Source organism: Rhinatrema bivittatum, chromosome 10, assembly GCF_901001135.1.
Source record: "Rhinatrema bivittatum chromosome 10, aRhiBiv1.1, whole genome shotgun sequence".
Classification (NCBI taxonomy): domain Eukaryota; kingdom Metazoa; phylum Chordata; class Amphibia; order Gymnophiona; family Rhinatrematidae; genus Rhinatrema; species Rhinatrema bivittatum.
The window spans coordinates 43,547,835-43,574,992 of NC_042624.1; the positions used below are offsets into that span (position 1 = coordinate 43,547,835).

The 27,158-nt window shown below is 40.7% G+C and overlaps 1 protein-coding gene across 5 annotated transcripts in view; it reads left to right on the top strand.

Annotated features, from left to right (window-relative positions):
- CDC14A (cell division cycle 14A) overlaps window positions 1-27,158 on the top strand; it is a 284,062-nt gene that overhangs the window by 10,568 nt on the left and 246,336 nt on the right. For all 5 annotated transcript variants that reach the window (XM_029617798.1, XM_029617797.1, XM_029617800.1 and 2 more), the window contains exon 3: window positions 8,958-9,033. In XM_029617798.1, the coding sequence (XP_029473658.1) occupies window positions 8,958-9,033 (76 nt within the window). The remainder of the gene's footprint in view (window positions 1-8,957; window positions 9,034-27,158) is intronic.

Here is a 27,158-nt window from a genome sequence, read left to right on the forward strand (position 1 = left end):
GTGGCCACAAGATGTCCATCACCAATGGCCATGATATTTATTTCAAATGCTTGGAACCTGCCCATAACTCAGCCAATTGCTATGACTGTGATCAGATATCACTGAAGTCCCAGAGGAACAGGGACTGGAAGAAGGAGGAACTTCGCAGGATGGTGAAAAGTTTATTCCTCCTCCTTGGAGCGGAGCCTCATCAGGCTGTGTCTGTGCAGAGTTGAGCAAAGCTCCCTCCAACTGCAGTGCCAGTTCCCAGATCTTCCGTAGTTAAGGGGTTGAGCAAGACACAAAGGTATCGAGAACAGGGGATCACTGAGCCTCTTGACGAATGCCTTGTGGGGCTCATTGGTGCAAATGAAGAAGAAATGAAATGCATTGGAGCCAGCAGTGTTGTTGGTGCCTCCGAAGCTTGTTGGTAGTGAAGCAGGCATCACACCAAGGCCTTGGACCCTTGGTGCTGTTAGTGCACTCCATTATCTCAGTTGATGCACACAGCCTTGGCTTCATAGCCATCAGCGCTCCATGCCCTGGTGCACTTGGCACACTGGTCCCTATCCGTGCATTTGATGCAAGAACAAACTTTGGGGGGGCTCTGGAGATGAATCATTACACTTACGGACATCAACATGAAGTAAAGTATCTCCATTTCCCCTCCATGATTATGAACTTTACTTGGAGACTCCAGATCTGATATGTTTCATTATGTTTCTGGGCTCTATGGAACCACCATGCACTTAAACCAGGAGGGTGTCCCCTTCTGGAGTCCAGTAGATGCTTTGTAGAAGGGTGACCCTATATTGGCATCAGAGGAGGATGCTTCTCCACTTCCAGGTCAGAGAACACAACAGTCTGTGGACGAGTAGCTGAATTTGTGAAGACTTTTTTTTGTCTCATTGGCAGCAAATTACAAGGAGGGTACCCTTCAAACTCTCCATTCCAGAATGTCAAGGGGGGAGTCCTTCTCACCTTCCTATATCAGGAGTTCCCATCAGAGGTACTAGGATCTAGCCCTCCATCATCCCTCTCTGCAGAAGAGTCTAGCCAGTCTGGGGAGGGAGCACAGAACTCTGAGTATTCCCCTCAGATGACTGAGGTCCCTATCCTGATCGCCTTCATTGTTATTGGGGTCATGTGTTATTGTCCCTTCACCTCTTGGTTCTGAGGAAGGGTCTAAGGGAATTACCTTGCACTTCTTGCCTGATCTTCTGGAGCATTCATCTCCACCTGAAGACCTCTCATAATCAAAATTTCTGGACAAGCTAGACAAGGCGATAGGAGTCAACATCGATATGGACAAAGATCTCTGTGCTGAGGTCTTCAGGATACTTTGGATTCTGCATCTTCTGAGCTTGAAGTAATCCAGATTGATTTAATTCTGTGGGATTTACAAACAAGAATGTGAGGGAGAGTGTCATCTGTCCCCCAGTAGCTAGGAAACTGGATTTTACATACAGAATATAACAGGCTCCATGGTTTGGAATAGTTCAACTACCACATCAATTAGTAGTAATAGAATTAGCACTAAAGCAAGATCAAAAGATTAGAATCTTCTCCAATACCCCTTCAAGTAAGCACACTAGGTTGTTGGACAGTTTTGGGAATTAGGTCTTCCTGAGCTTGATGCTCAGTGCTTGCATTACAGCCCACCATTACAGGACCAGTTGTTCATGGTATAATACTTAAATGACTGCATTGACAAATTGAAGCCACTGGCACAATCTCTCATTGGGAAGCAGGAAGGCTATTGGTATGATCTTCTGGAAGCAGAAGAGTATGAACACCATCTTCTTCAGTCAGTGAATGGATTGTTCAATACCGCAACAAGGTTTTCTGCAGCAATCATTGTAATATGCCAGATGGCTCGGTTGAGAGCCAGCAGTTTTTGTGAGGATGTTCATGATGAGTTGAGGGACAATCTCTCTTTAGGGACAAGATGGGAAAACAGTCACCCAGATTAAGAAGCAACATGTTGACCTTCAGTCCTTATCATTAGGAGCTGCACAGCTGTCTTCCTGTAGGCATCCTTACTTCAGTTTTAAATGCTTCTCTTTCAGAGATGCCCCTTCCATCAATTTCAGTGTGTTTGTACACCACTTGCACTGCCACAGCAGCAGCTTCCAGCACGCAGATGTCCACATGAGAAATCGGCCAAAGATGCCACAACAGGGCCAGGCTAAACCTGGCACTACTTTTTGATGAGACTTGTCCCTCAGGCCATGCCTCCCTGGTAGGGGGAAGGGCTCGCCTCTTTCTACAAGATTACCAAGGACCATTGGGTCCTCAAAATTGTGTTATCTGGTTAATGTTTGCACTTCTCCTATCCTCCAGTACTGTACCAGAGTTTAGCCTGCAATCTATATCTGTTTTTCTCGACCCAGCTCCATCTCAACGTGAAGTTGCTTTTCAGCCAGTGCTTGATAGAATCTTTCCCTTCTAAAGACCAAGGCAGAAGTTGAATTTCTTGGCATTTCTTTATCCCAAGGGGAGTAAAGAAAGTCAGCGGTATTGAGACCCATCCTGGATTTATGAACAATAACCGGTTATTGGAGAAGTTCAAAATTAATTCCCTCCATTCTATCTTGTCCTTCATTCAAGTGGGAGACCTGATATGTGCCCTGGATCTAAAAGATGCATATGTTCACACTCCCAAACATCAGATTCATGATGGATTTCTCTCACTACCAATACAAGTTTCTTCCCTTCAGGCTTTTAGCAGCTCTGAGGTTCTTTACAAAGTGCCTAGCAGTATTGGTTGCACATCACCTTCACCAGAGAATTTGTGCCTTTCCTAATCTGGATGACTGGCTAGTGTTGGGACCTTACCAAGTCAAGGTTTTGGACTCCCTGCAGAAGACGTTCCAGCTCCTTCAGTCACTAGCATTTATAATCCATTTTGCCAAGTTGACCCTTGTTCCTACTTGAATCAGATTTATCTGGGCATGGATAAATTCTCTGGAGGGAAAAGCATTTCTTCCATCAGTGCAAGTATTCTGCCTTCTGATCTTTAAACCAGAGCTTTCTACAGTGGAAACAGGTCCTGGTCCAAAGAATCCTGGTTGACCTTGGGCATATGGTGGCAGCGGTGTATTTTGTCCCTCAACATGAGAATTCTCCATTGGGGCCTCTGCGAGCAGTGGAATAAGATTTTATATAAATTAAATAAAAATAAATTAACTGCTTCAGCCCTTGTCGCATATTGTGGTGATTACCGTGAAGATAAAAATGTCTCCTTCTGTGGCCAGGATCCAAAAGTCCTGGAGATGTTTGCTTTCGACTTTACCTCATCAGTTAATGCTGACAACAGATGTGTCCAACAGAGGATGGGGGTGTTCACAAGGGCTTCTTAAACTCAAGGGATCTGAGCAGCAATGGAATATCTGTTTCAGATTAATTAATTTCCTGGAGCTATGAGCCATCTGATATGCGTTGTTTTCTCACATTTCCTTCAGAGAATGAGCATTCTGATTCAAGCTGACAATCAAGTAGTGATGCTGTTTGTGAACAAACAAGGGAGCCACAGGGTCATGGACCCTCTGCCAGAAATCTCTAAGAATTTGGGAATGGGCTTACAGCCACAGAGCTTTCCTCAAAGCATTCTACCTTCCTGGGATCTCTAGCATGCTGGTGGATCTTCTCAGCATAGCTTTTCACCTCCATGAGTGGTCTCTAGACTAAAGGGTAGCAGACAGGTTGTTCAATCGCTGGGGACACCCATCAATTGACTTGTTTACATTGGAGGACAACAGGAAGTTAAAAAATATTTTTGCTCCATTCTTCAAAGCAAGTTCAGATCTGCTCCAGAAGCTTTTCTGCTCAAGTGGGATGTGGATCTGCTCTTTCTTTTTTCTGCTTCCTTCAGTGGCATACAGTGCAGAAGGTACTCAAAGATCGGGCACACTGTATCCTCATTGCACCAGCATGGCCCAGGCAAATATTCTTCTCTTATCTCATCTAGTTGTTAATCCACCCACCAGTCCCTCTAGGATTTGATCCAACTCTACTGTCTCAAGAGTTAAGTTGTTTGTCATCCAAACCTCCCCTCCCTAAGCTTGATATCCTGGATGTTTGAGTGTTGTTAATTTCATCACTGTCACTTTCCAAGGAAGTTGAAGATATTGTGATTTTGATCTAGAACCCTTCTACCAGAAGGGCATATAGTTTTAAATGGAAGCGGTTTTCATCTTGGTGCCAGGCAGGCTCCCTGAACCCGTTTGCATAAAAACCAAAGGAACATTGGACCTCAGTACATCATTGGTCAAGGTGCCTCTTTGCATTCAAGTGGATGTTAAGTCAATCTCCATACATCCTCTGTGTTTGAAGTTCATGAAAGGCTTGTGGCATACAAAACTTCTAGTTATCAAGCCACCGGTGCCATGAGATCTCAATGTCATTTTGGTGCAACTGATGCTGCCCTACAGTCATAGAAACGTGACTGCAGAAAAAGACCTTATGACCTATCTAGTCTGCCCAATTAATTTAGCTTTACAATTCCCATCATTCCCTCCAGAGAGCCCGTGTTTATCCCATGTTTTCATGAATTCAGATACTGTTGTTGTCATCACTGTCTCCACTGGGAGCTTGTTCCATGCATCTCTCTGTAAATACATATTTCCTAAGATTACTCCTGAGTCTGCTCCATTTCATCCTCATCCCATAACCCCTGGTTCTGTAGCCTCATTTCTGTTGCAAGTCTCATCTTCTATGCATGGAAACCTTAGAGATATTTACATGTCTCGCATATCTCCCCTATCTCATCTTTCCTCTTCGTACTTAAATATTTGTCTGTATTCATAAGCTTTAGAACGAAGATCACTGATCATTTTAGTAGTCCTGCTCTGGAATGACTTCATCGGTTTACATCCTTTTGAAGGTATAGTCTCTAGAATTGTACATAGTATTCCAAATGAGATCTCACCAGGGACCTATTTAGGGGCGATATCACCTCCCTTTTTCTGTTGACTATTCCTCTTCCTATGCAGCCAAGCATCTTTTTGGCTTTTGCCATTGCTTTATCCATTTGTTTGGCCACTTTAAGATTATCAGATACAATCAACTGCAGATCCTGCCCTTCTGTCGTGCCTAGAAGAATTTTATCCCCAGTATTGTACCTCTCCCTTGGGTTCTTGCAGCCTAAATGCATAATTCTGTATTTTTGTAAAGTATTAATTTTAGCTGCCAGATCCTAGACCATTCCTCGAGCTTTGCTAGATCCCTTTTCATGTTTTACATGCTGTCCTGGCCGTTTACTCTGTTGCAGATTTTGATATCATTAGCAAAAAGTCAAATCTTTTAGAACAATTTTTCCACAATGTTGCTCACAAAAATGTTGAAAAGAACCAGTCCAAGGACTGATCCCTGAGGCAGATCACTAGTATGCAAACTCCCTTTACCACTACCCTTTGTCACCTCCTACTCTACCAGTTTCTAAACCTTTCCGTTACTCTAGAACCCGTACTAAGGACACTCTATAAGTCCCTTATGTGGAACTGTATCGAAAGCCTTACTGAAATCCAGGTACACTACTTCTAGTGCTCTCCTCCGATCCATCTCTGGTCATCCAATCAAAGAAATTGATCAGATTTATATGACAAGATTGACCTCTGGTAAAACCATGTTGCCTTCGATCTTGAAAGCCACTGGATTCCAGAAATTGCATTATCCTCTGTTTGTTTGTAATAGCAGTTCCATTAATTTGTTCACCACAGAGTTAAGATTCTTTCTCCTTATTTCCACTTTTATGAATATGAACCACATCTATCCATTTCCAGTACTCCAGAATGACTCTCAGCTCTGAAGAAGCATTGAAAAGGTCAGCTGGTGGAGCTGCCAGAACTTCTCTAAATTCCATAGGACCCATTGCCTTATCTGATTTTAACCAGCTCCTCAAACACACTTTTCTGAAAATAGATTGTTTTACTTCATTTCCAGTCTTATTTCTGCTTGTTTTATGTGGTCCTGGTCCTTGCCCTTCCACAATGAACTCCAAACTGAAATTAAAGCAATTTTGCTTTTTCTTCATCATCATCATCATCATCATCATCATCATTCTTTATTTTTATTTATAGACTTTTCTGTACCGGTGTTTGGAACCAGGACCTTCACATCGGTTTACAATCTCTACAGCATTCATACATAAAAATACGTTAAGACAATCATTACAATACAAGTAGTTATTATAAAAACTTCCTCAAAGATGAAGGTAAACTAAAATTATCTAAAAACTAGCAAAATATATTAAAAATCAGTAAAAATGTTAAATAAACAGTACAATAACCCACCTTCCCTTCACCTGAGTCTCTCAATGCCACTCTTGCAGTTTCTTTGGTCACTAACTTTTTTTTTTTTTTTTTTTTAAAGAAGTCTTGCCTCCCTGTTTTACTGTATTTGCTTTTTTCCTTCTGTTTCAATTTTTGCATTCCCTTTTACTTTCCCAGCTTCTGTCTTCCTTTTTCTGCAGGCTCTTGGAGTTTCTGAATGCTAACCTCTTTCCCCCACAACCTTTTCAGCTGCTACTTTGGAAAACCATAGCAGCCTCTTTTAACTCTTACCTTGCTTTACCTTCCTAACAAAAAAGTTAGTTGCCCTTCTAATATATTCCTTTAGTTTTGCACACTGCTCTTCTTCTTCCTTTAGATTTTCCCATCCATCTAATGGCTTCTTTAAGTACACCCCCATTTTAACAGTTAGTTTTCCTCCTGTTTACAACCCTCGCTTTGGAATGGTTCTTCATATTATGTGCTCTAATACTGAATCACACCATCCAGTGATCACTGGTGCCAGATGATCATCCACACTATCAGACATACTTTCCAGGCCCAGTATCGCGCTCTCCCTTGTAGATTCCATTACTGGTTGATGGAATAGTTCTCCCTTCAGAGAATCCAGGATTTCCCTGCTTCTAGAAGACACCGCAGCCAAGATGTGTCCCAGTCTGCATCTGGTAGATTGAAATCCCCTAGCAGCATCACCTCCTGTTTCGTAGCAAGTTTATGAATATTCTCCATTAAATCAATCAATTTCTTCTGTCTGTGATGGAGATCTCTATATTGCACCAATATAAATAGATGTTCCTTTCCTTCTTTCCAGATTAAACTGCAATGCTTCCTTATCTTGTTAGCCCTGCAATCCATTGCTTAAAATTTTTTTTTTCATATATATATTAAAAATGCCATGGCTTTTCCATTCCTTCATTTCTTGTCCTTTCTGAATAGATTGTAGCCTGGTATAACTATATCCCAGTCATGGTTTTCTGTGTGTTGTAGACAGCTACTACATCCAAGTTGGTTTCTTCTTGACTGCCTTTGGAACTGGGACTTCTATTTCCCATTCTATGAGCAATAATGTACATAACTTTCCAGATGTTTTTTTTTTCCCCCCCATTTTTATACAAGTATTTAATGTTTTACTTAGGGTTTTGTTCACACATTGCCAATGATCCTAGTATAAATCCCTGCTCAATAGGTTTTCCAGTCTGTGTTGGAAGACGCTTCCTTATCTGGAAAGTGATGTTTTTAGTAGCCATCGCATTGGCTAAGGTACAAGCATTAGTTCATTACTCTATACCTGCAGACTTTCCACAATAGACTGATGCTCTGCATTCACTCCATGTTTCTGCTAAAAGTAGTTTTTGTCTCTTCATTTGAATGAAGCCATTGTTTTGACCATGTTCTTTCCAAGACGTTGTGCACATAAAGAGGAGAAGGCCCTTCATTCTCCAGATTGTAAACTGGCCTTGGCAGGTTATCTAAAGATATCTCTGCTGCATTGCGGGGCTTCTCAACTTTTTGTCTCATGCGATCCTAACAGACTGGGGAATAACCATCGCCAAGCTCATATTGTCCAATTGCTAGGCTCTGTCTGGCCTCCAGATACCAGACTCTGTCAAGGCTCATTGAGTAAGAGCAGTGGCTACCTCAGTAACTCACATTAGAACCATGTCCATTGGAAGACATCTACAAAGCTGCAACTTAGTTGACACCTTCATGTTAAATTGTCTCGAAGCAACGGTAGCTTTGTGCAAACAGATTTGCGCAGCCTCTTCACTCAGTAGTTTACTCTCTCCAGGGTTTTGGGTTGCCTTTTGGTAAATGCTCCACTACACAACCCTCCGTTTTGGACTTCTCATGTGTCATGGCTAATTCAGCTCTGCTTGTTGACCGAGAAAGAAAGTTTGCTAATTGTAAATGGGGTTCTCAGAGGACAGCAGGATGAATTAGCCATGCTTATTACCTGTTCGCTTCTCTGAGAGTTTACTTAACTAAAGCTAAGATCTACAATTGACCGAGGGGCTCACGAGGCAGCATATGTGCATTAATTCCAGCGTACACTCAGTAGTACAACTTGAAAGATGGGTCTTCTTTGGTGCCATGAGACAACGTCACCCACGTGTTATGGCTAATTCATCCTGTTGTCTATGGAGAACCACATTTTTATGGTAAGCAAACTTACTTTACTGGTGCTTCTTTCTGTTTCTCCATCTTTAGCTAATAAATCTGGCAGGCAGCATCTATGTAAAAAGCAGAAAATGAGTGCATATGTTTACTGCTTTATAGCCATCTCCAAAAAGGCAGCATTAGGAAAAAGAATGAAACAGGTTTCGGTAATTTGTCTTCAGTTCCCCAAACTATTTTATGTTTGGCAAATCATGTCAAATCCTAAATTGTTTTGTCTTGCTGGAGAACATTTTATTCAGTAGTAATTTTGAAAATATCAACAAACTGTACACTATTATAACTGTAAAATCTGTGATTTTCCCCTGTGGAGAAATATTTGGGGTAAGTCAGTTAAGTGCTGAGATGCTTGTTTGCTTTTTGTGTCCGATAGTAACTTTTGCAATATATCAACAATTTTTTTTTTTTTTTTTTGCGAGCAACTGTAAACCCTGCATTGTGAAAGAAGTTGGAAGAGATGCAATAGACTATTTATAACCCTTCCTTGGTGGCTAACTAATGCTTATTTTTCAGCTTTTATGCAGATTTTGGGCCTCTCAACTTGGCGATGTTGTACAGGTTCTGTTGCAAATTGAACAAGAAACTTAAGGTGGGTGATCAATTTATTTTTCTGCTATACGTCTCTTTGCTGACATTCTATTGAAATCCTAGTAGATACCTGAAATCTCTGTCTTTGCTTGTGACTAAAGTGTATGTAATTTATTTCACTCACATAGGAACTTCCGTTCACCGGAACATTTATTTAATTGTATGCGGAGACCTCATAAAGAAAAGCACCGGGACTGCGCCATATTGTTTGTCAGTGTCTTATGTTCCTATCAAAACTGTGACTAAAGTGTAGCTGTTATGGTTTAGCGGTGTTTGGGTGGATTCTTGGGTACTATGACAGATGACCATGCCCACAGGGAGGAGCTCCGTGGGGAGCCACAGTACTGGGCTAGACTCAAGACGCACAAACACAGAATTAGATCTTTTATTGTACAGCTTGACTTATACCAGCAGAGGTGGCAGTAGTGAGGTGATCCAGAGGTAGCAGTCTCTGGCCCCTCGGCAGAGGGGACCCATCTCACCCCGTTGGTATAGGGGGATTCCGGTGTAGGTTTCCCAGCAAGGCAATGCTGTAGATGAGACAGACTGAGAGTTAGATTACTCACTAGATGGTAGCTGTAGGTTGGCGATTCCACCAGGCAGAAGTAGATGGTGCAGACCCTCGAGGAGAGAGTACCTGATCCCAGTAAGGCATCTGAAATAAAGCAGAGGGCCCCCGAGGAGCGGGTACCCAGGTTAGAGATTACCCTGAAGGGCAGAGAGAGAGCTTCCAGCGGCAGAGTAGCTTAGACCGGACAAATCCAATCCTTGCTAACTCAGTGAGCTAGTAAACAAGTACAGGCTAAATACCTGGATGGCGTGACGTCACTTGAGGGGGACACCCCTGAGGTTTGCGCCATAGCTGGAATAAAGACGTGGGTAGTGCGCGCGCGCACCCTAGTAGGCCCTTGGGAGGAACATGGCGGGAGGCAACGCCATAGCCGTTCCGGGGACACTGGAGAGGGCAGCTTGTAGACGCGGCGGTAGCCATCTTCCCAAGGTAAGCGGGAGGAGCCAAGAAAAAGGTGAGGCATAAGGGGCGAAGCCGTCTGACCCCGATGGACGCAACAGTAGCAGTGTCCCTTTGATGGTTAACCTCCAGCTTTGAAAGATGAAATCTTTGTCTTACCATGATTAGCAGTCATTGAGAAGCTGAAACTGAGCCTTTTGTTAGGCAAGTGAACCACAAAGAATATGTTCACTTCTCTGGCTCCCTTTTAGTTCAACTGAATTATAGTACAGGTAGGGATGGTGTGTGTTCAAAAAAAAAAAGTATTTATTTTTTTTAAGATGTGGGAAGTGAAGGCTCAGAGTTCAATTTGAGAGAGAAGGGCTGTGAGCTGTTGGCAGCAATGCAAGTGATGAGGAATTAAATACATTTATCTCCTTAGATCATAGAGTTATTGCATTTCCAGGATGGCATATCTGGATACAAAAATAAAATCAATGAGACACTCTCCCCCCCCCCACCTCCAACAAGGCAACTCCACTATTGAAGAAAAAATGTATGATATATACATATCCACTGAAAAAGGGGTGTGTCAGGTAAGGTACGACATCTACAGGCACTGGAGCCATGCTGACATAGCAGAAAAGCCACCAGGACCTGCAGGACACATGCCGCACACTAGCAGACAAAATGGAAGACATCGAAAATCGCAGCAGGCGAAGCAATATGATCAGGGGAGTACCTGAGTCTGAGGACTATGTTGATTGTATCGCAGTGGTGGAGAAAATTTCCTCTTTTTTTTTTTTTCCTAGAAAGTGAGAGTGCCACAGCAGAAGCAGGTACACCTAATATTACAATTGAGCGGGCACACAGAACTCTGGGCCCCAGGATAGCTAACCGGCCGCGAGACATTGTGGCATGCTTTCACTCATATGCCCTCAAGGAAAGAATTTACAATGTTGCTCGTCGCCAGCGCTCGTGGCTCTGGGAAGGCCATGTTATCGCCATATTTGCTGACCTCTCTACAGCCACCCAGAAAAGACGCCAGGAATCGATGTGTTACCGTCAAGCTCACAGAGGCAAACATACGGAATCGGTGGCTCTTCCCTGGGGGGGATTATCTTTTCTGTTACAGGGAACCACCCCCACAGAGTCAAGACAGTGTTGGAAGCCGTCGGGATTTTAAAGGAGGCCGGAATCAGCATCGACTCACCACCACCAGCGAAGGGAGAGCGATCTACCATAGCGCATGCTATCACCCAGCAAGCCCGCGGGCAACGAGTCCCCAAGGGCTGATGTAGACTGCAGAGAAATCTGGATGATGGTGACAAGAGCGAGGCCCAGGAGTGACTGAGTAATTGAATGGTGTATGTTCAGCGGTTTGAGTGTGTTTTGCTGCACTGCTAAAATGGCAGTTTTTGATGACTGAAGATTAGCACTCGATCAAGGTGCCAAGAGGAGAGACTAGAGACTTCCTCCATGTTTTCCTGGAGCACGTGGTTCGTGCTTCTAGTTCTGATGGGTGGGAGGGTGGGGATGGGAACAATGTATGATCTGATGAAGGTGATTTTATATACTAGGTGGAGAGGTACGTCTATGGGACGAAGCCCATTAATTGGCGGGAAGGATCGGAGGTGGTTCTTTACTAATGGCCACATTTAAATTTTTTTCCCTTAATACTAAGGGGCTTAACATCCCGAGAAAACGAAGACTAGTATGGCATTTTCTTATGTTCTTATAATAGCCACTGCCATTAGCAATGGTAACATGGAATAGACTTAGCTTTTGGGTACTTGCCAGGTTCTTATGGCCTGGATTGGCCACTGTTGGAAACAGGATGCTGGGCTTGATGGACCCTTGGTCTGACCCAGTATGGCATTTTCTTATGTTCTTATGACTGCTCTTTAAAGAGTTAGATCGCTTGCAGGTAGATGTGGTTTTCTTACAAGAAACCCATTTGAGGAAACGCTATTTAGGCTTGATGAAACACTTTAAATACCCATACCAATATTGGGCAGCAGCTACTCCCTCCTCAAAATATTCCGGAGTGGGGATTATGATCCACAAGGATCTTCACTTTGAGTTCAAGGACCTTTATGTGGACCCCACTGGAAGAATGCTAATGCTAAACATTTCTTTGGGGGGGGGGGAATTATTTTCATTGATATCTATATATGGGCCTACCTCTCACAAAGCAGAATTCTATAGGTCTCTCAATCAAACTCTTGCCTTCAAAATAGAAGGAAGCCTGATCTTCGGTGGTGATTTTAACTTAACACTTAACCCCAGAATAGATACTTCTACGGGCGTCAGCTCAGACTCCAAAGTGGCTAGAAAAGAACTCAAACTCTTAGGAGTTCTTGTCATATGGCGATCACGCTTCCCGAAGTCCAGGAATTATACCTTTTATTCCTCCCCACATGGAAGCTATTTTAAGTCACAAGTTTATAGCTCGAGCGACATTCCTAAAACAGAGGGAAGCGGAATGTGCCCAATTATTTCTTCAACTTAAAGCTTTAGAGAAACTACACAAAACGGCGGCAACCCCTAGGAGAAACCTTGCTAATACGGAAGATATACGTATGCGCATAGCATCCCTAGACACCGCGGCTATTGCACACCAACTGGAAAGGTCCCAACAAAAATATTCTGAGGGAGGAGATAAAGCTGGGAAAGTCCTTGCCCATATGTTAAAGCGTAGACCAGATCAGTCTGCTATCGTTAAAATTAAAAGCCATGAGAGTACCATGCTAACAGACAATAGATCCATTAGATAGTGCTTTCAGCAATTTTACTCCGAGTTGTATTCAGCTGATGGTAATATCACTCAGACTGATATAGAGAGTTATTTGGAGAACTCCAACTTGCAAGAGCTGGAGGCCCCGCAACAGTCTATATTAAATAGGGATATTATGGTATTAGAAATTCAAACTGTCATCAAAGATCTGAAACCCAGAAAATCACCAGGGTTAGATGACTAATCAGGGCGATTCTACCAACAATTTGTTACACTGTTAGCTCTGGTGCTAGTAAAATTCTTTAAATCACTGAAAGAGGGGACACCTCTTTCCACTTCTGCTAACACAGCAGGTATAACGATTATAGCTAAACCGGGCAAGGATCCCACGGTGGGTGGATCTTACCGACTGATTTCCCTCATCAACATAGATTTAAAAATACTAGCTAAAATTTTAGCCAATCGCCTGAATAGTTTCATTGCCCAAATTATCCATTTGGATCAGGCTAGTGATAATGTCCATAAAATCTTAGACATGATATGGTGGCTTAAAAAAATACAAGAAACCAACGGTGGCGCTCTCGATGGACGCCGAGAAAGCCTTTGATATGGTGCACTGGCCTTACTTGTTTGCATTATTAAAATGATTGCAATTTGGGGATCATTTTATTCAGTGGCTCCAACAGTTATACAACAATCCCTTAACTTGTATTAAGATCAATGGTGGATACTCACCTACTCTTTCTGTATAGAGAGGAACTAGGCAGGGCTGCCCATTATCGCCTCTCCTCTTTGCCATTTTTTTGGAACCCTTTGCAAATCATATTAGACAGCGCTCTGAGATACATGGTATAAAAGTGGGAAACCTTTCCTCGAAATTATCGCTCTTTGCTGACGATATCCTGATCATGGTCACTGACCCCCCCCGCCTGACACTTCTCTTGCACTGTTATCACAGGCCATTGAGGATTTTAGCAAGGTATCGGGATTTCGCATTAATTGGAGAAAAATCAGAGATGCTCAATAGCAATATATCCCCTACTGAGGAGATGGCATTACAGGAGAGCTTCTGATTTCGCTGGGCCCACAATCAAATAAAATATCTAGGAGTATATGCTAGTGCAACTCAGGATCTACTCCAACTAAATTATGATAAACTGTGTGCCAACATTACTAGGGACTTAGAGGAATGGAACAGATACAGTATATCCTGGTTTGGTAGAATTGCTGCGGTAAAAATGACAGTATTACCCAAACTACTTTATCTATTTCAAACACTCCCAATTGATGTCTCCAAGCAGAGATTTCTATATTGACAAAAGAGGCTACTGCTATACATTTGGGGAGGTAAGAGACCTAGAGCAGCATGCAAAATCCTCTACAAATCCAAAATACATGGGGGATTGGGAGTCCCAAATTTAGAGAGGTATTTTCTGGCAGCCAGATTCAGAACGCTGGTGGAGTGGCATAGGAGCAATTTGCAGAAACCCTGGGTTCTTTTTAGTCAACAGCTAGTAAATCACATCCCACTGTCTAGCTTTCTCTGGCAACCCAAAAAGACCTTGATTGTCCCGCCTCGCACTGTCTTACTGCCGTCCATGTTAATACCTTTACAGCTTTGGGAATCCAGGAAATCTGTTTGTGGGATCCCAAGAATACCACCATAGTACTTATTTATATGCCAACAGTCACTTCACGACGGGGTATGAGAGTTCTGCTTTTCAAAGATGGGCTGCCCAAGGGATCTGATCTTGGGGTCAGATATGGGGAATGCAAGAACTTTCAAGCTTCCCCGAGCTACAACTGAAATATGACCTACAGAGCTCAGATGTTTTTTTTTTGTTTATACAACTATGACATTTTGCTCAGACTAACCAGCTCAGAGGGCATTTCCAACAGGGGAAATCTGAGTTCGAAATTCTTTTGTCAAAATGCAAATCAAACATCCAAATTACTTTCGATTATATATGCTTTGATGGGTAAGGAAAAGTTTCTAAAGCCCAATTATGTAGTGGGCTTTAGAAAGCGGATTTGAATATATCCTTGTCTCAGCGAGACTGGGAACAGATATTTTCACATATTGGCAAGGGCTTAATATCAACACACATGATTGAGAATTCCTGGAAATTACTGTTGAGATGGCATTACTATCCAGTAAGATTACACCGTATGTCAGCAAAGGTCTCAGCTTATTGTTGGAGAGGGTGCCTCAACACTGGAAGCTTACTCCATATGTGGTGGGATTGCCCAGTGCTTCGCCTGTTATGGACTGAGTTAGAAAACTAGATATACCAGTTATACAAGTCTGAAATGAGAATATTACCACAGCAGGCCCTGTTAGGCTTACCACTATTCCAGGGAAAAGACAATTCCAATACCTTGGTAAATTTCATCTTTACAGCTACCAGAATTGAAATTGTGAGAAGATGGAAAACGCCCCAAGCTCCTTCCTTAGCCATAGTCCAATCTAAAGTAGAGACTATCTTTCGATTGGCAGAAATTACGGCTCATCTTAGGAAATCTCTAGGGAGATTTCAGGATACCTGGAAGAAATATAGCCTCTGGAAGGACCCCTACTTGATAATACAAGGCTGTTCTCTGCTCCACAGTGCTCGACTACACCCTAAATTCTATACTTGCAGTGCCATACACATCTATAATGTATTTGCTAGGTCTCTTGCCTTTCCATAATTCTGTTTGTTTTCTTTTTGTGGATGGATATGTTATACTAATTCACCTTTGTCTTTCACCTTTGTATTTCTTGTTAGGGGTAAGGGGAGGGGAGGGGTGGGATACTCTTGAGTTATTACGTGCATTTTTCTTTTTGCCACAAGACAAGGAGACAGGATTCTCATTGATTTTTTTTTATTGCATTTTATTGTTCTTTCTACATTTATCTATGATATATGATGGTTATCTATCATGTATATATTATATGCCGGGTCCTCATTTTCTAGATTATCATTGGACTCTTGTATAATTGCAAAGTTATTATTGATAAAAACATTTAAATTAAAAAAAATATATATATTTCTATCTATCTAGTGGAGGCTCAGAGTTCAATTTTTTAAACACCCCACAAATTAATGCAATTTTTTCCAAGAACTGATTGAAATTTATTTTATGTAATTTCAGAGAACTCACATCTAAATGACTTTTATCATTGCACACATTTTTAGTGTATAAAATACCGAGTAAAGTACATAAATATAAAGAAATTAAAATGTATTAAAAAAGATACACACACACACACACACACACACCATAAGACCTAATAATCACATTTAAACCTGAAAATAGTGACCTCAAAAAGTCCATATAGTTCCAGTGGTCGTCTTGAACAGACTGCAGCTGTTAATAGATTCTTGGATTCCCAACAAAGGCCTTTAATTCACCTTATAATTGGCTTCTTCAGGGGATATTTATCGACAGAGTAAGCCCTGCTATAATTAGATCATTGTTGAGGCCATTTATTTGTAAATATATCACAATGAAACTTTTCTCGAAATACCCATTATCAATGGAGTATTGGGAATGTTATCTTCTAAGGATCGATTATATACACTGTGCATCTTCCCGTAGTTACATATTAAACCTCAAATTCCCTCTATGGGTTTAGAAGACAACATAAATCCCTTAGTACCTGCAGTCAAAACAATATGTTTACAAAATTCATTAATACATAATAAATATGCTTACCTAAAATTTCCCTGAACCACAGATCTGAGATTGCCTTGGGTAACTGGGTATAACCTACCAGTATCTGTTAGGAAGCAAAATTTTGAGATGGCTCTTATTGAGTGGAATCAAACATATGAACCCAACCGGAAGTGTGTTTAAATACCATCCAGTTACATAACAATAACAACTTTATTGCACCTTTAATAAAATGCTTCTCACTCGACAGTTTTATTCAGTCCCAAAGGGAATACAGATGGCCATTCATAGATGAAAATTTGCTTCCTACAAGGTAAAAGCAATGAAATATTTCTCCTTCTATTCATAACTAATTGTTAGACCACAACACTTTTTTGTAGTTGTTTTCAGCCCATTGCTGCACTATAGGAGCATCCATTTTTTTTCTACTAATACAGCTTTTATGCTGTATTATACAGGTCTTTATTGACAATTTTGCATGACCTATATACAGCTTGTGACACGGGCAAATTAAAAGTATATACTATTTGTACTGTATCACATGTAAAATGCTCACGTAATGTATATTTCACGGGCAGAAAAGGATGCAGGAATTGACTAGGCCAAACCATATTTTTACAGGCAATACTTCCCACATACAAACTGGCTCCATGCCTTCGTATCAGTGGCATAACTTTGTACTTAAGCCCACCCAATCAGCATTGCCTGGCACTGAGAAGAGGAGGCTCATTGTAAGGCAGTCACAGAGCTTATCCTGTGTGGCCCGAGAAAGGGGCATGGTGCAGCAGGGAAGCTCAGGAGAGAGGGAGAGAGCCCTGATAGTGTGTGTATGTGTGAGCATGGGAGTGAGAAGCCTGTGTGGGGGTGTGTGAGAGAGAGTATGTGGGTATGAGATCCTGTGGATGTGAGAGCAAGCATGTAGGAGTGCAAGCCTGCATATAAGAGTGAGAGCCTGTGTGTGTAGGAACCTGCATGTGAGAGTGGAAGCCTAGGTAAGAGAGTGTGTGGGAGTGGGAACCTATATGAGGGAGGAAGGAAAGCCAGGAGAAGAGAGAAGAAACAGAATAAGAGACCTTGAAAAAGGAATTAGGAAAAGACAGACAAGGGGAAAAAGAGACTGTGACCAGCTGTTTAGAAAAATAAGATCAGACAATGAAGGTAAAAATTATTTTGACTATCTTTTGGGAATCTGCATTTCTTATATTTGTATTTTACTTTTTCTTCAGCATTCCACTGTTCACGGAGACTGGTTTCTTGAGTTTTCTATTTCAATCTTGTCTGTGTGTGTCTGTTTCTAATTTGTAGTTTCTTATTCTGTCTGTGTTGTGCAGTATTTTGGCTAGCGTGTAGTTTCTCTGTAGGGATTTGTAGCAGTTCGGCTTGTTTGCTCAGTAGGTGGTGTATTAGTGTTGTAGAGCCTGGTATAATGTTTGCCTTGCTGCCTTTTCATAGATAAGGTTGCTGCTGTTTGAATCCTGAGATTTACTGCTGTTATGGTATGGTAGGCAAGGTTCTAGATGGTTTTTTATTATATTTTTGGAGGGGTTTGTATTACTTCACAAAGTACTTGGCAGTGGAGAGAGTTTGTTACTGAGGTGACACCAATCTATATATCTATATCTATATTTTGCATGTTGGATTATAGTTCTGCTCTGCACCCATTACAAATCTTAAGCTCTTCTGTTACTTCTGGTTATTGCTGTTTTATTGTAGTTGTGATATATTCTGCATTTTTGGAAAGAGGATTCATAAAAGAATACATTGATATTTTGTTTTATTACGTGATTGGATCTGTTTTTATGAAGTGTTCTTTGTTTACTTTTTATGATATTGTGTATTTATAAACTGCAATTCATATAAAATTAATACAGATCAAAAAGCTAATTTTTAATGTTGATAAATGCTTGAAACAAAATATTTTAAAGCGTCATTCATGATGCATGATGGCTGTTGTACACCATTGGGTACATTCTAAGGCATTATTTATTGATAAAAGTAAAACTAGTAGGGCTCAAGCCTGTATGCCGACGGCCCACCCATGTTAACTTTGGGCTCCCCAAAGTGTAATATTAAAGGAGAAGTAATAACAAGATGGGCCCTTAGTTTTTGGCAAAAAATGGGGCTTTGTTCAAATGTATTCTGTATTGCTAAAATATTCCAATTATTTAAAATAATGTCCTGTACTTCCTGCATGTGGGTTGAATAAGGCAACACACGCACTATCCTTTCTAGAGGTTTTTTGTGCGTGGTCCCCAAAAGTAACTCTCTATTGGTATATTATACCCTTTTGAAAGCATTCTTAATGGTTTTCTTTGAGTACCCTCTCTGTAGATAGCAAATCTTCAGATCTTCTGCCTGATGTTTATATTCATGAACACTGGTACATACCAAACGCAGGTGTAGGAATTGGCCTACTGGAATATTTTCCCACAATCTCTGCGGGTGATGACTAGTGAAGTGCAGCAATGTATTTCTATCAGTTGGTTTATGGTGAATGGTAATTCTAAGCTCACTTTCCTTTTTTCTAAATAACTGTGTCCAGAAAAGGAACCTTTATATTATATTATGTGTGTGTATATGAATCACATAAGCCAATACATTAACAATGCCTATAATTTTAAATGGACACTTTTTTTTATTCTAACAAAGCTGACATCGGTATGACTTATCTGTACATATTTCTCATCAATAAAACACATTAGTACAATCTTACATGTAAGCAGGGCCAGTGCAAGGATATTAAGTGCCCTAGGTGAACCTTGTGCGGCCTCCTCCCCTTGGCCCAAATACACAAGTAAAAATTATACATTTATAATTGAATGTACTTTTTCATGTAAAATGTAAGTATAGTTTTCTGAGATAAGAGTATCACTTTTACAGCAGTGCATGTAAATATAATATACATATGTATGACAACCAGAAAACTCTGCTAAAAGGCAAAAACCCCCCACTTGGAACACATATGGTATTAGACCTATTGTAATGCATGTTGGATGTAGGCTTGGTACAGTTACAATATAGTAAACCTCCCACACCAAAACAGCACTAAGTACCAGCACTCAAATAGCAACAACCCTACCTATGAAAAGGCAACACTGTAAATATTAACACCAGGCCTTAAAACACCAATACACCTCCTATAAGAAAACAGATTAAGTTTAGCTGCTATAGAAACCTTCACGGAAACTACCATTAACTGAATACCTCGTTTGATCACACATGCAGAACACAGACAAAACCTCACTAAATACAGAATAGAGAGACTATAAGGTAAAAACTAAAAATGTGCAGACACAAACTGAACTGGAAACTGACACTAGATTCTGGATACAGCACAACAATGGGAAAACAAACACTGCCATTCTTCATAAAATATCAAACAAAATGAAGAAATATAAAACGGTAATAATAAAGCCATACTAGTAAAAGTAATATTTCAAAATAGCAGACATATAGAATGACATCCAATAATTTAAAAAAACCCTCAAAAAAAAAAGTTCCAACTCTAAAACAAAATTTAAAAACATCAAATATTAACACCCAATGTTAAAACTAACAAGGATATAAAATGAACCACTTTAACCATACCTGGCAACTTTTGATTTCCAGGTGCCCTGAGATTGTCGTGGATTAGCTGATAGGGGTGGGGAATGTGGGTTGTTGCTCACAAACTTTCTCCTTTCTCATATACACACACAGAAAGGGGTACATTTTAAAACATAGCTCGCACGCGCGCTTTTGTTCGCGCACCAGGCGCATACATACCCTTATACTTACTTCCTTTCACACCCACCCACACTCCTTTCCAATCGCTCTCTTGGTCTCTCATTCTTCCTTTTGAAGGTGTATGGGCTCTGCCCCCAGTTCTCTCTAGCCTGTATCTTCTGTCTTTGGCCATTCCCAGGGATGGACTCTGCTCGCGGCCTGCCATGTCTCTGCTGCTTTCGCCCGTGAGGTGGGATGGGCTCCGCTTGCGGCCCTCTAAGTTTCTTCTCCTCTTGGTTGCGAGCAAGTTGGGCTCCGCTTGCAGCCCCACACGGCTGCTCTTTGCCGCCCCCTAATGGTTTACGCCCTAGGCGGCTGCCTAGTGAACGCATCGGTCCTGCTGTAAGAAATACATGACAATTATGTAACTCACTTAGAAGTATGTTGATTATTGTTGGTTGAAATATCTATAATGTCCAAATTAGTGATATTAATTAATAAATCATAGAAATAAATCAGTCTTGCTCATTTCTCAAATAAAAATATTTCTCAGTGTTTCATAAAAATCAGTGATGATGATGATGGATGAATCTTAGAATTGAATCAGATCTGCTCATTCCTCAAAGATATTTTTCAGAGTGTTTCATAGAAAGCAATCCTACTCAGTCCTTGACAAAGGCCCTCGTTTCGCCAATAGCTGGCTTCATTAGGAGGAAGAGATCAAAATGGTGGACACAGCTCGGAAACACTAAAAATTAAATATACCAGAGGAATTTTAAATATAATTGTGTGATATCCAATAAAATAGTGCATAGAAAATGTTTCTAATATAAACATACATGACCACCTGAGTCTTTGGTTGATCTGCTGTCTTTTTATCATATACACGTGTGTGTGTGTGTGTGTGTGGTGGGTGTGTGTATACATACATACACATTCACACTTGCACTCTCCCTTAACCACAGTTGATGGCTAGAAGTAGGTTTGTTTTAAGGTCTTAATTCACTGCCTTTGAGATTTACTTAGAGAAGTCACTTAAAGTATCTTCCTAAGTAGTTCGCTTCAGCCCAGTATTTTATAATCTTCATAAAACTTTTGGTATCTCTCTCTCAAGCAGGCTCTGCCAGCATATTATCTTTATTTTTCATACCATGTCCTGTCAGTCTGTAATGTGCCGTGCTCACATGAATCACCTTGCATGACTGTCCTATTCATGTAATGAATAGCTGCCTCCTTTTTGTAAGCCTAAGTTTCCTTGAATCTTCAATTGAATTGTTTTTATCCTGTACTGATTATTAAATTGTAGTGAAACATGGGTTTCCTACAAAGCACTGCACTGCACTGAACATGTATTATAACTGAGGACTGATAATAGTTATATGAATTTAAAGCTGTATGTAAAACAAAATTGATAATTTTATGGAACTTCAGTGTTAATAGGTAGTGCTGTGCTTCCTTTTGTGGAATTTAATTTACTACTTTTGATAGTGTCCTGGAGCTGGGATTCTCTGAGATGAGATGTTCACACATTTTGCCTTTTCACCAAGAACATGCAGTGTTTCAGTTCCTGGGCCCAGCTTCCACTCTGGGTGGCTTAGCTGGGGCTTGTTTATAGTCCCTGGGAGGGTCCTAGCTATTGTCCAGTGGTGACCCTAATGGCTAGAACTAGGGTGCATGTGTGCTGTGGAGGGAATTGCACTTTCTTGATCTTGGCCAAGGGCCATTGCTGCAATGGCTGGGCTGGGGAAGGTCATAAAAGTAGGGCAAGACTCTGGCAGTTGTCAATTAAGACTTATGGCTGGTTTATAGTTGAGGTGGAAGTCCAGAGGATTAGGAAGAAACAGCTGGATGATAAATACAAAAGAAATGCTGATTAGAATGCGTAGGGTTAGAAGTTAGACTAACATCTTGCAGTTTTTGAATAACATACATGTAAGATTTGTAAGGGTAATTGTCAAAAAGCCTACACATAGGGTTCTTTTAACCTGCTGACCTTAGCCAGAATTTTCAAAGCAGATTTATGTGCATAAGGCTTGGAAATTTCATGGGTGTCCATGTAACAAGCACAAAGTTTATTTGTGAATCCTATATAGATCTTACAGTAAGATCTTTCTTAGCAATGTACAACAAATTAATACAGTACAATAAAAAAACAAAATAATAAAATACAGAATAAACAGATGTAAGCCACTTTGTTGCTTGTCAAAATAAATTAATTCATAAGTCTGAGATCATCAACCAGGTCTTCAAATTACAACAAAATCGTAGTTATGCCTGCTCCCAAGCAGTTAGTGTGGGTGCATTTCTGAAAATCAAAAGCTTAAGTGTAAATTCTGTCCCTGACCCAAATCCAATCCTCTGTTCCTGTCTTGGTAGGCTGTGTAAAATTAAGCTTTTGTGGACGCACAAACCTTCTGAGCAGTTTTTAAAAAGACCATTTACATGCATAGAAACTAGGCTTAGGTGCCCCATTTTCTTTTGAAAATTGCCTATTATAAAAGAATTGAGGAGTAACTGAAAGTAGAATTCTCGCCATTTGTTGCAGCGAATAAACTATGGTCTCTTATCCCTGGAAAGGATTGGGTTGGAGCGTAGCCTGGTAGGACGTCAGCATTTTGAGCAGTTTCTAGAAAAAGGCCAGCTGATGATTCATAGGCTACCATTCGGTTTCTATTTCTCTGTAAATTTTTTTTTTTTTTTAATCTAAACAGTTTATAAACTTGAATCCTGTATAAATTTCAAGGAATTGCACCCACAAATAGCACTGTACACCAAGGAGGATATGTGGAAGATGGGGACGTAGTCTGTACGGTCCCATCACATTTCGTGTTCAGAGTGACAGACTGAGTGAAAATGCTAAAAAGAAGCAACCAGCGAACTTCTTTCCTGGCCATTATGTGGCAGCTCTATTGCTGTGAGAAGGGGCAGTTAACCTGGATCCTAATCATGGACGCTTGAACTAAAATCCCTCCAAAATCTCGAAGATATCAGGATTTCTTTCAGATCTGTTTCCATTTCCTGTGGAGGTAGTTTTCTTCTGGAAGTGACGACTTGTTCATGCCAGTTTTGACTCTGATAGTAATGGGCTTGTGTTATTTACATTTTTATTAATTGGGCCTCTGTGAAGCTGTAAAGAGTGGAGAGAACGTACGGTCGCAGTGAGGCATGGAGGAGGTAGATATGAACGACAGAGTGGCAACTGTCCAACGGTGGCTAAGAAAATAAAACACTTTCTTATTTTGTACAGCCAAAGACGTGTTTCGAGGATATCCCTTTGCTAAGCAAGTTGGAGGTAAACGCATGGATGCATCCCACCTGCTTGCTTTTCGGCCTCTGGGTCTGCTGTGGCCAGTGGTTGTCGTGGAAACGATGTACTTCCTGCTGCTGCTGCATGGCTCTCAGCAGGAAAAGGAAAAAGCATGTTCACCTGGAAGCCTATGGGAAGCCCCGTTTTTGTTTTGGTGAAGCACTTTGACTTTATTGTTGAGGTTTACCTCGAGGCCTGCCTGCACAGAGTACATACAGCAGCTGTGCATAGCCCACTTCCTGCTGGGCCTGTGTGCTGACAAACTGGGCTGCCTTGTGCTTGCGTTTGGTTTGGTTAAGCTGCTCGAGTAACTTGACTTGCAGGCTTTGGATTGCAACATGAACCACTCTACATGGATGCCTGCCTCCCCCCCCCCCCCCCCCCCCTCCTAACTACCCCTTCCCATTTGTTATGTTATGTTAGCAGTTACACCCAAAATAGTGGTTTGATCCTTGTCATCTTTTCTTGCTACGGGAAATGCTTAACAGCTCCAGAAGTTTTGAGACCGATTTTATAAGGCTTACTCCACAAACTTACCAAGGCTCACCACTACAATCTTTTCTTTTTTTTTTCCATGGGATACTCTGTGAGCCATTTTTTTCTATATTCATGGGCACTGATACTTGGTAGATTTATTTTGTGTAACTTACTTTACTGTGTTAGATTTCCTTTTTTAATCTGATGAAGTTCATGCTGGGAGAGTGTTTCTTTTCTTTTTGGTTTACTTAAAATGCCTAAAAGTGTATATAGAGTCTGGTCTGGTCTGCAGATGTTGGTTTTAAAATGCAATACCAAGAATTTACAGCATAAGTCTAGGGACCTTCGTTTTCAGAGTTTATTTTATTTTTCCAGGGATTCTTTTTTTAAATTTTTTGTTAAATAAAATGGTTTTTTTTTTTAAGCAGTAGAAGGATATTCGGTACTTGATTTGATCATAAGGTGTATTGTTCTGATACTGTTTGAAGCCCATTGCAGGCAAGAGACAGTGTATTAAGCATCCCCACCTCAAATCCTGATACCGTTTTCCTTTAGTAATAGAGATGTAAAATTTCTTAATTATTAATTAAGATTTGGTTGACTTTTTAGTCCCTGCACCGCAGTTTTTCTTTTGGATTGTATTTGTGGGAGGTGTTGCTCTTTTTCTTTATAAATTAAAATAACTGAAAACAAAAGTCCATAAACATACCTTTTGTATATGCAGGAAAATTCTTAATCTGTTTTAACAATCCCTTTATTTATTTGATTTATTTTCTGCTTTTAGAGCACTTCAGAGCGGATCATATTCTGGTACTGTAGGTATTTCCCTGCCCCCAGAGGGTTTACAATCTAAGCCTGAACCTGAGGCAACGGAGAGTGAAGTGTCTTCCCAAGATCTCAAAGAGCTTCACAGCCCGCTGCTCTAACCACTAGGCTATTCCTCCATTCTTTTGCCCTCTGTGCACCCTCAGACAAATAATATGCTGTCCTAATGCAGTGTGGTATTTGATATCCTTCAGTAAGACCCTACTTAAAGTAGCATTTCTACATAGCTGGTCTAATGTGCTTCATGTATAGAGCTGCAATTCCATATTATAATACAGTTCTGTTCCTTTCAAAGGAAAAATATATAGATTATGAAGTGTTTTTCCTTCCTAATTTGGGACTGGCACACACCAAGAACTCTTGTCTTGTGGGTGAGAGTCCAATCTGTAACCGGCTTCAGTTGTAAAGTCCAACCTAGTGATAGGTCTCAGCAGCAAACCTTGATTGAAAGGGTATTTAAAATGCTAAAATTAGTCCCACTTTGCATCTGCATCTGAAGTATTATCAGTGATTGTTCCCTTAGCCCTAACTATAAATGGGTACACGTGTGTGCGTCGCCATAGGCAAACAGTGATGCAGACTGTGTCGTTTTATGTACGATTCTTTTTCTGGGAATTATTATGGTTGGGTAATTTTAATTTTTTTTCCTGGAACTTCTTTTGAAGCTTACTGTTGATAACATTTCAGTGCATGTATCGTCTCTTGCTGGATTTGTTCTCTGTTTATGCTGTTATCACATTGCTGGTTTTGTTTTGTTTTTTTGCCTTTAAACTGTATTGATTTAGGAGTAGCTATACAAAAAATAAGAGCATTTCTATTTTTCCTGAACTCTTCCTCACCTACCAATAGCATACTCACACCATTCAAGGTCTCTCCCTAGCTGGGGAGTGGGGTGGATTCTATTCCCAGGCTAAATTTCAGGGGTCACCGTGCTAGCAGCAGCCACTTTCTCACCCTCCTGGAGCTCGTGTGTGTTGGTGCTACTGAAATTAGGAAATGTCTCTTATTTCTTTTTCTGTGAGACATGCTGGTGGTCGGCGGGTCCATGTCAGGCAGGAAACCCTGAGCCATGGGGCCAGCCCTATTCTATTTATTGTCAAATTCATTTTGGGGGAAACCTTGTGCTACCTTTTATTAGATGTTCCTGAATACCAAGTAAATGTTAAACTTTACTAGTGACTCTTTTTTCTTTGACAGAGACTGAGACTGGCTTCTTAGAATATTTTTTTTTATAAAAATGTCATCCTTATTTCTAGATGAGAAAAACCGAATTTCCCCTGATGTGTCTAGAGCCACTCAAGTGAGATGAAAACAGTTTCTAGATTTAAAATCTGATGCCTTAAAATTAGGTGCAGAGTTTCTTGTATTATCTGTGTATACTTCAGTTACATGATTCCTGTTAAGTGTTTTGGGAACCAGACCACAGTTGTAGATTGTTTCAGAATGAAAGAGTGAAACTGAATGCTTGAAATGTGTTGCAATCGTTTCCTCTCTTTGGAGTTTCTTAAATATGTTGTAACCCCTCCTCCTTTTTTTTTTTTTTTTTTTGTGGACTTAAAGTAGAAACATGATGGCAGAAAAGACCGTATGGCCCATCTGGTCTGCCCATCCTCTCAACAAGTTTTAGCATTACGGTTCCCATCAGTCCCTCATAAATCTTCTTCTGTATTGGGACCCTTACTTTTCAATATATTTATAAATGATCTGGAAAGAAATACGACGAGTGAGATAATCAAATTTGCAGATGACACAAAATTGTTCAGAGTAGTTAAATCACAAGCAGATTGTGATAAATTGCAGGAAGACCTTGTGAGACTGGAAAATTGGGCATCCAAATGGCAGATGAAATTTAATGTGGATAAGTGCAAGGTGATGCATATAGGGAAAAATAACCCATGCTATAATTACACAATGTTGGGTTCCATATTAGGTGCTACAACCCAGGAAAGAGATCTAGGCGTCATAGTGGATAACACATTGAAATCGTTGGTTCAGTGTGCTGCGGCAGTAAATAAAGCAAACAGAATGTTGGGAATTATATAGCTTGACAGACAGAGTGGGACTCAAACCTCTCAATTTCTACCCTGCTGACAATGTATAGCCCCTGAGGCAGCTCTTCAAAAAGAGCGAAACTTGGGCAGAGTCGGGCTCGAATATTGTCAGAATATAAGTTTTTCATATACTGATCTGTTCGCTATACAGTCATCTTGGATCGGCTTCCGGTTTGCTTTTTGGGTCCATAAAGAAAAGATATGAAACTTCTCTATACTTTATGTAACACTTGCATGGGAATTTTTATAGGAAAAAGGCCCCTAATTGTTGAACCTTAGGTCTAAGAAGTAAGAATTGCTTCCTCTTCTTCTGTGTCATCTTAGATACATCAGGAAATATCCTAACCTGCAAGCTCAAAAACAATTCTAATTTGTCTATAGAATAGCTTCAGCACCCAGTCCTTATCAGGTTCCAGTG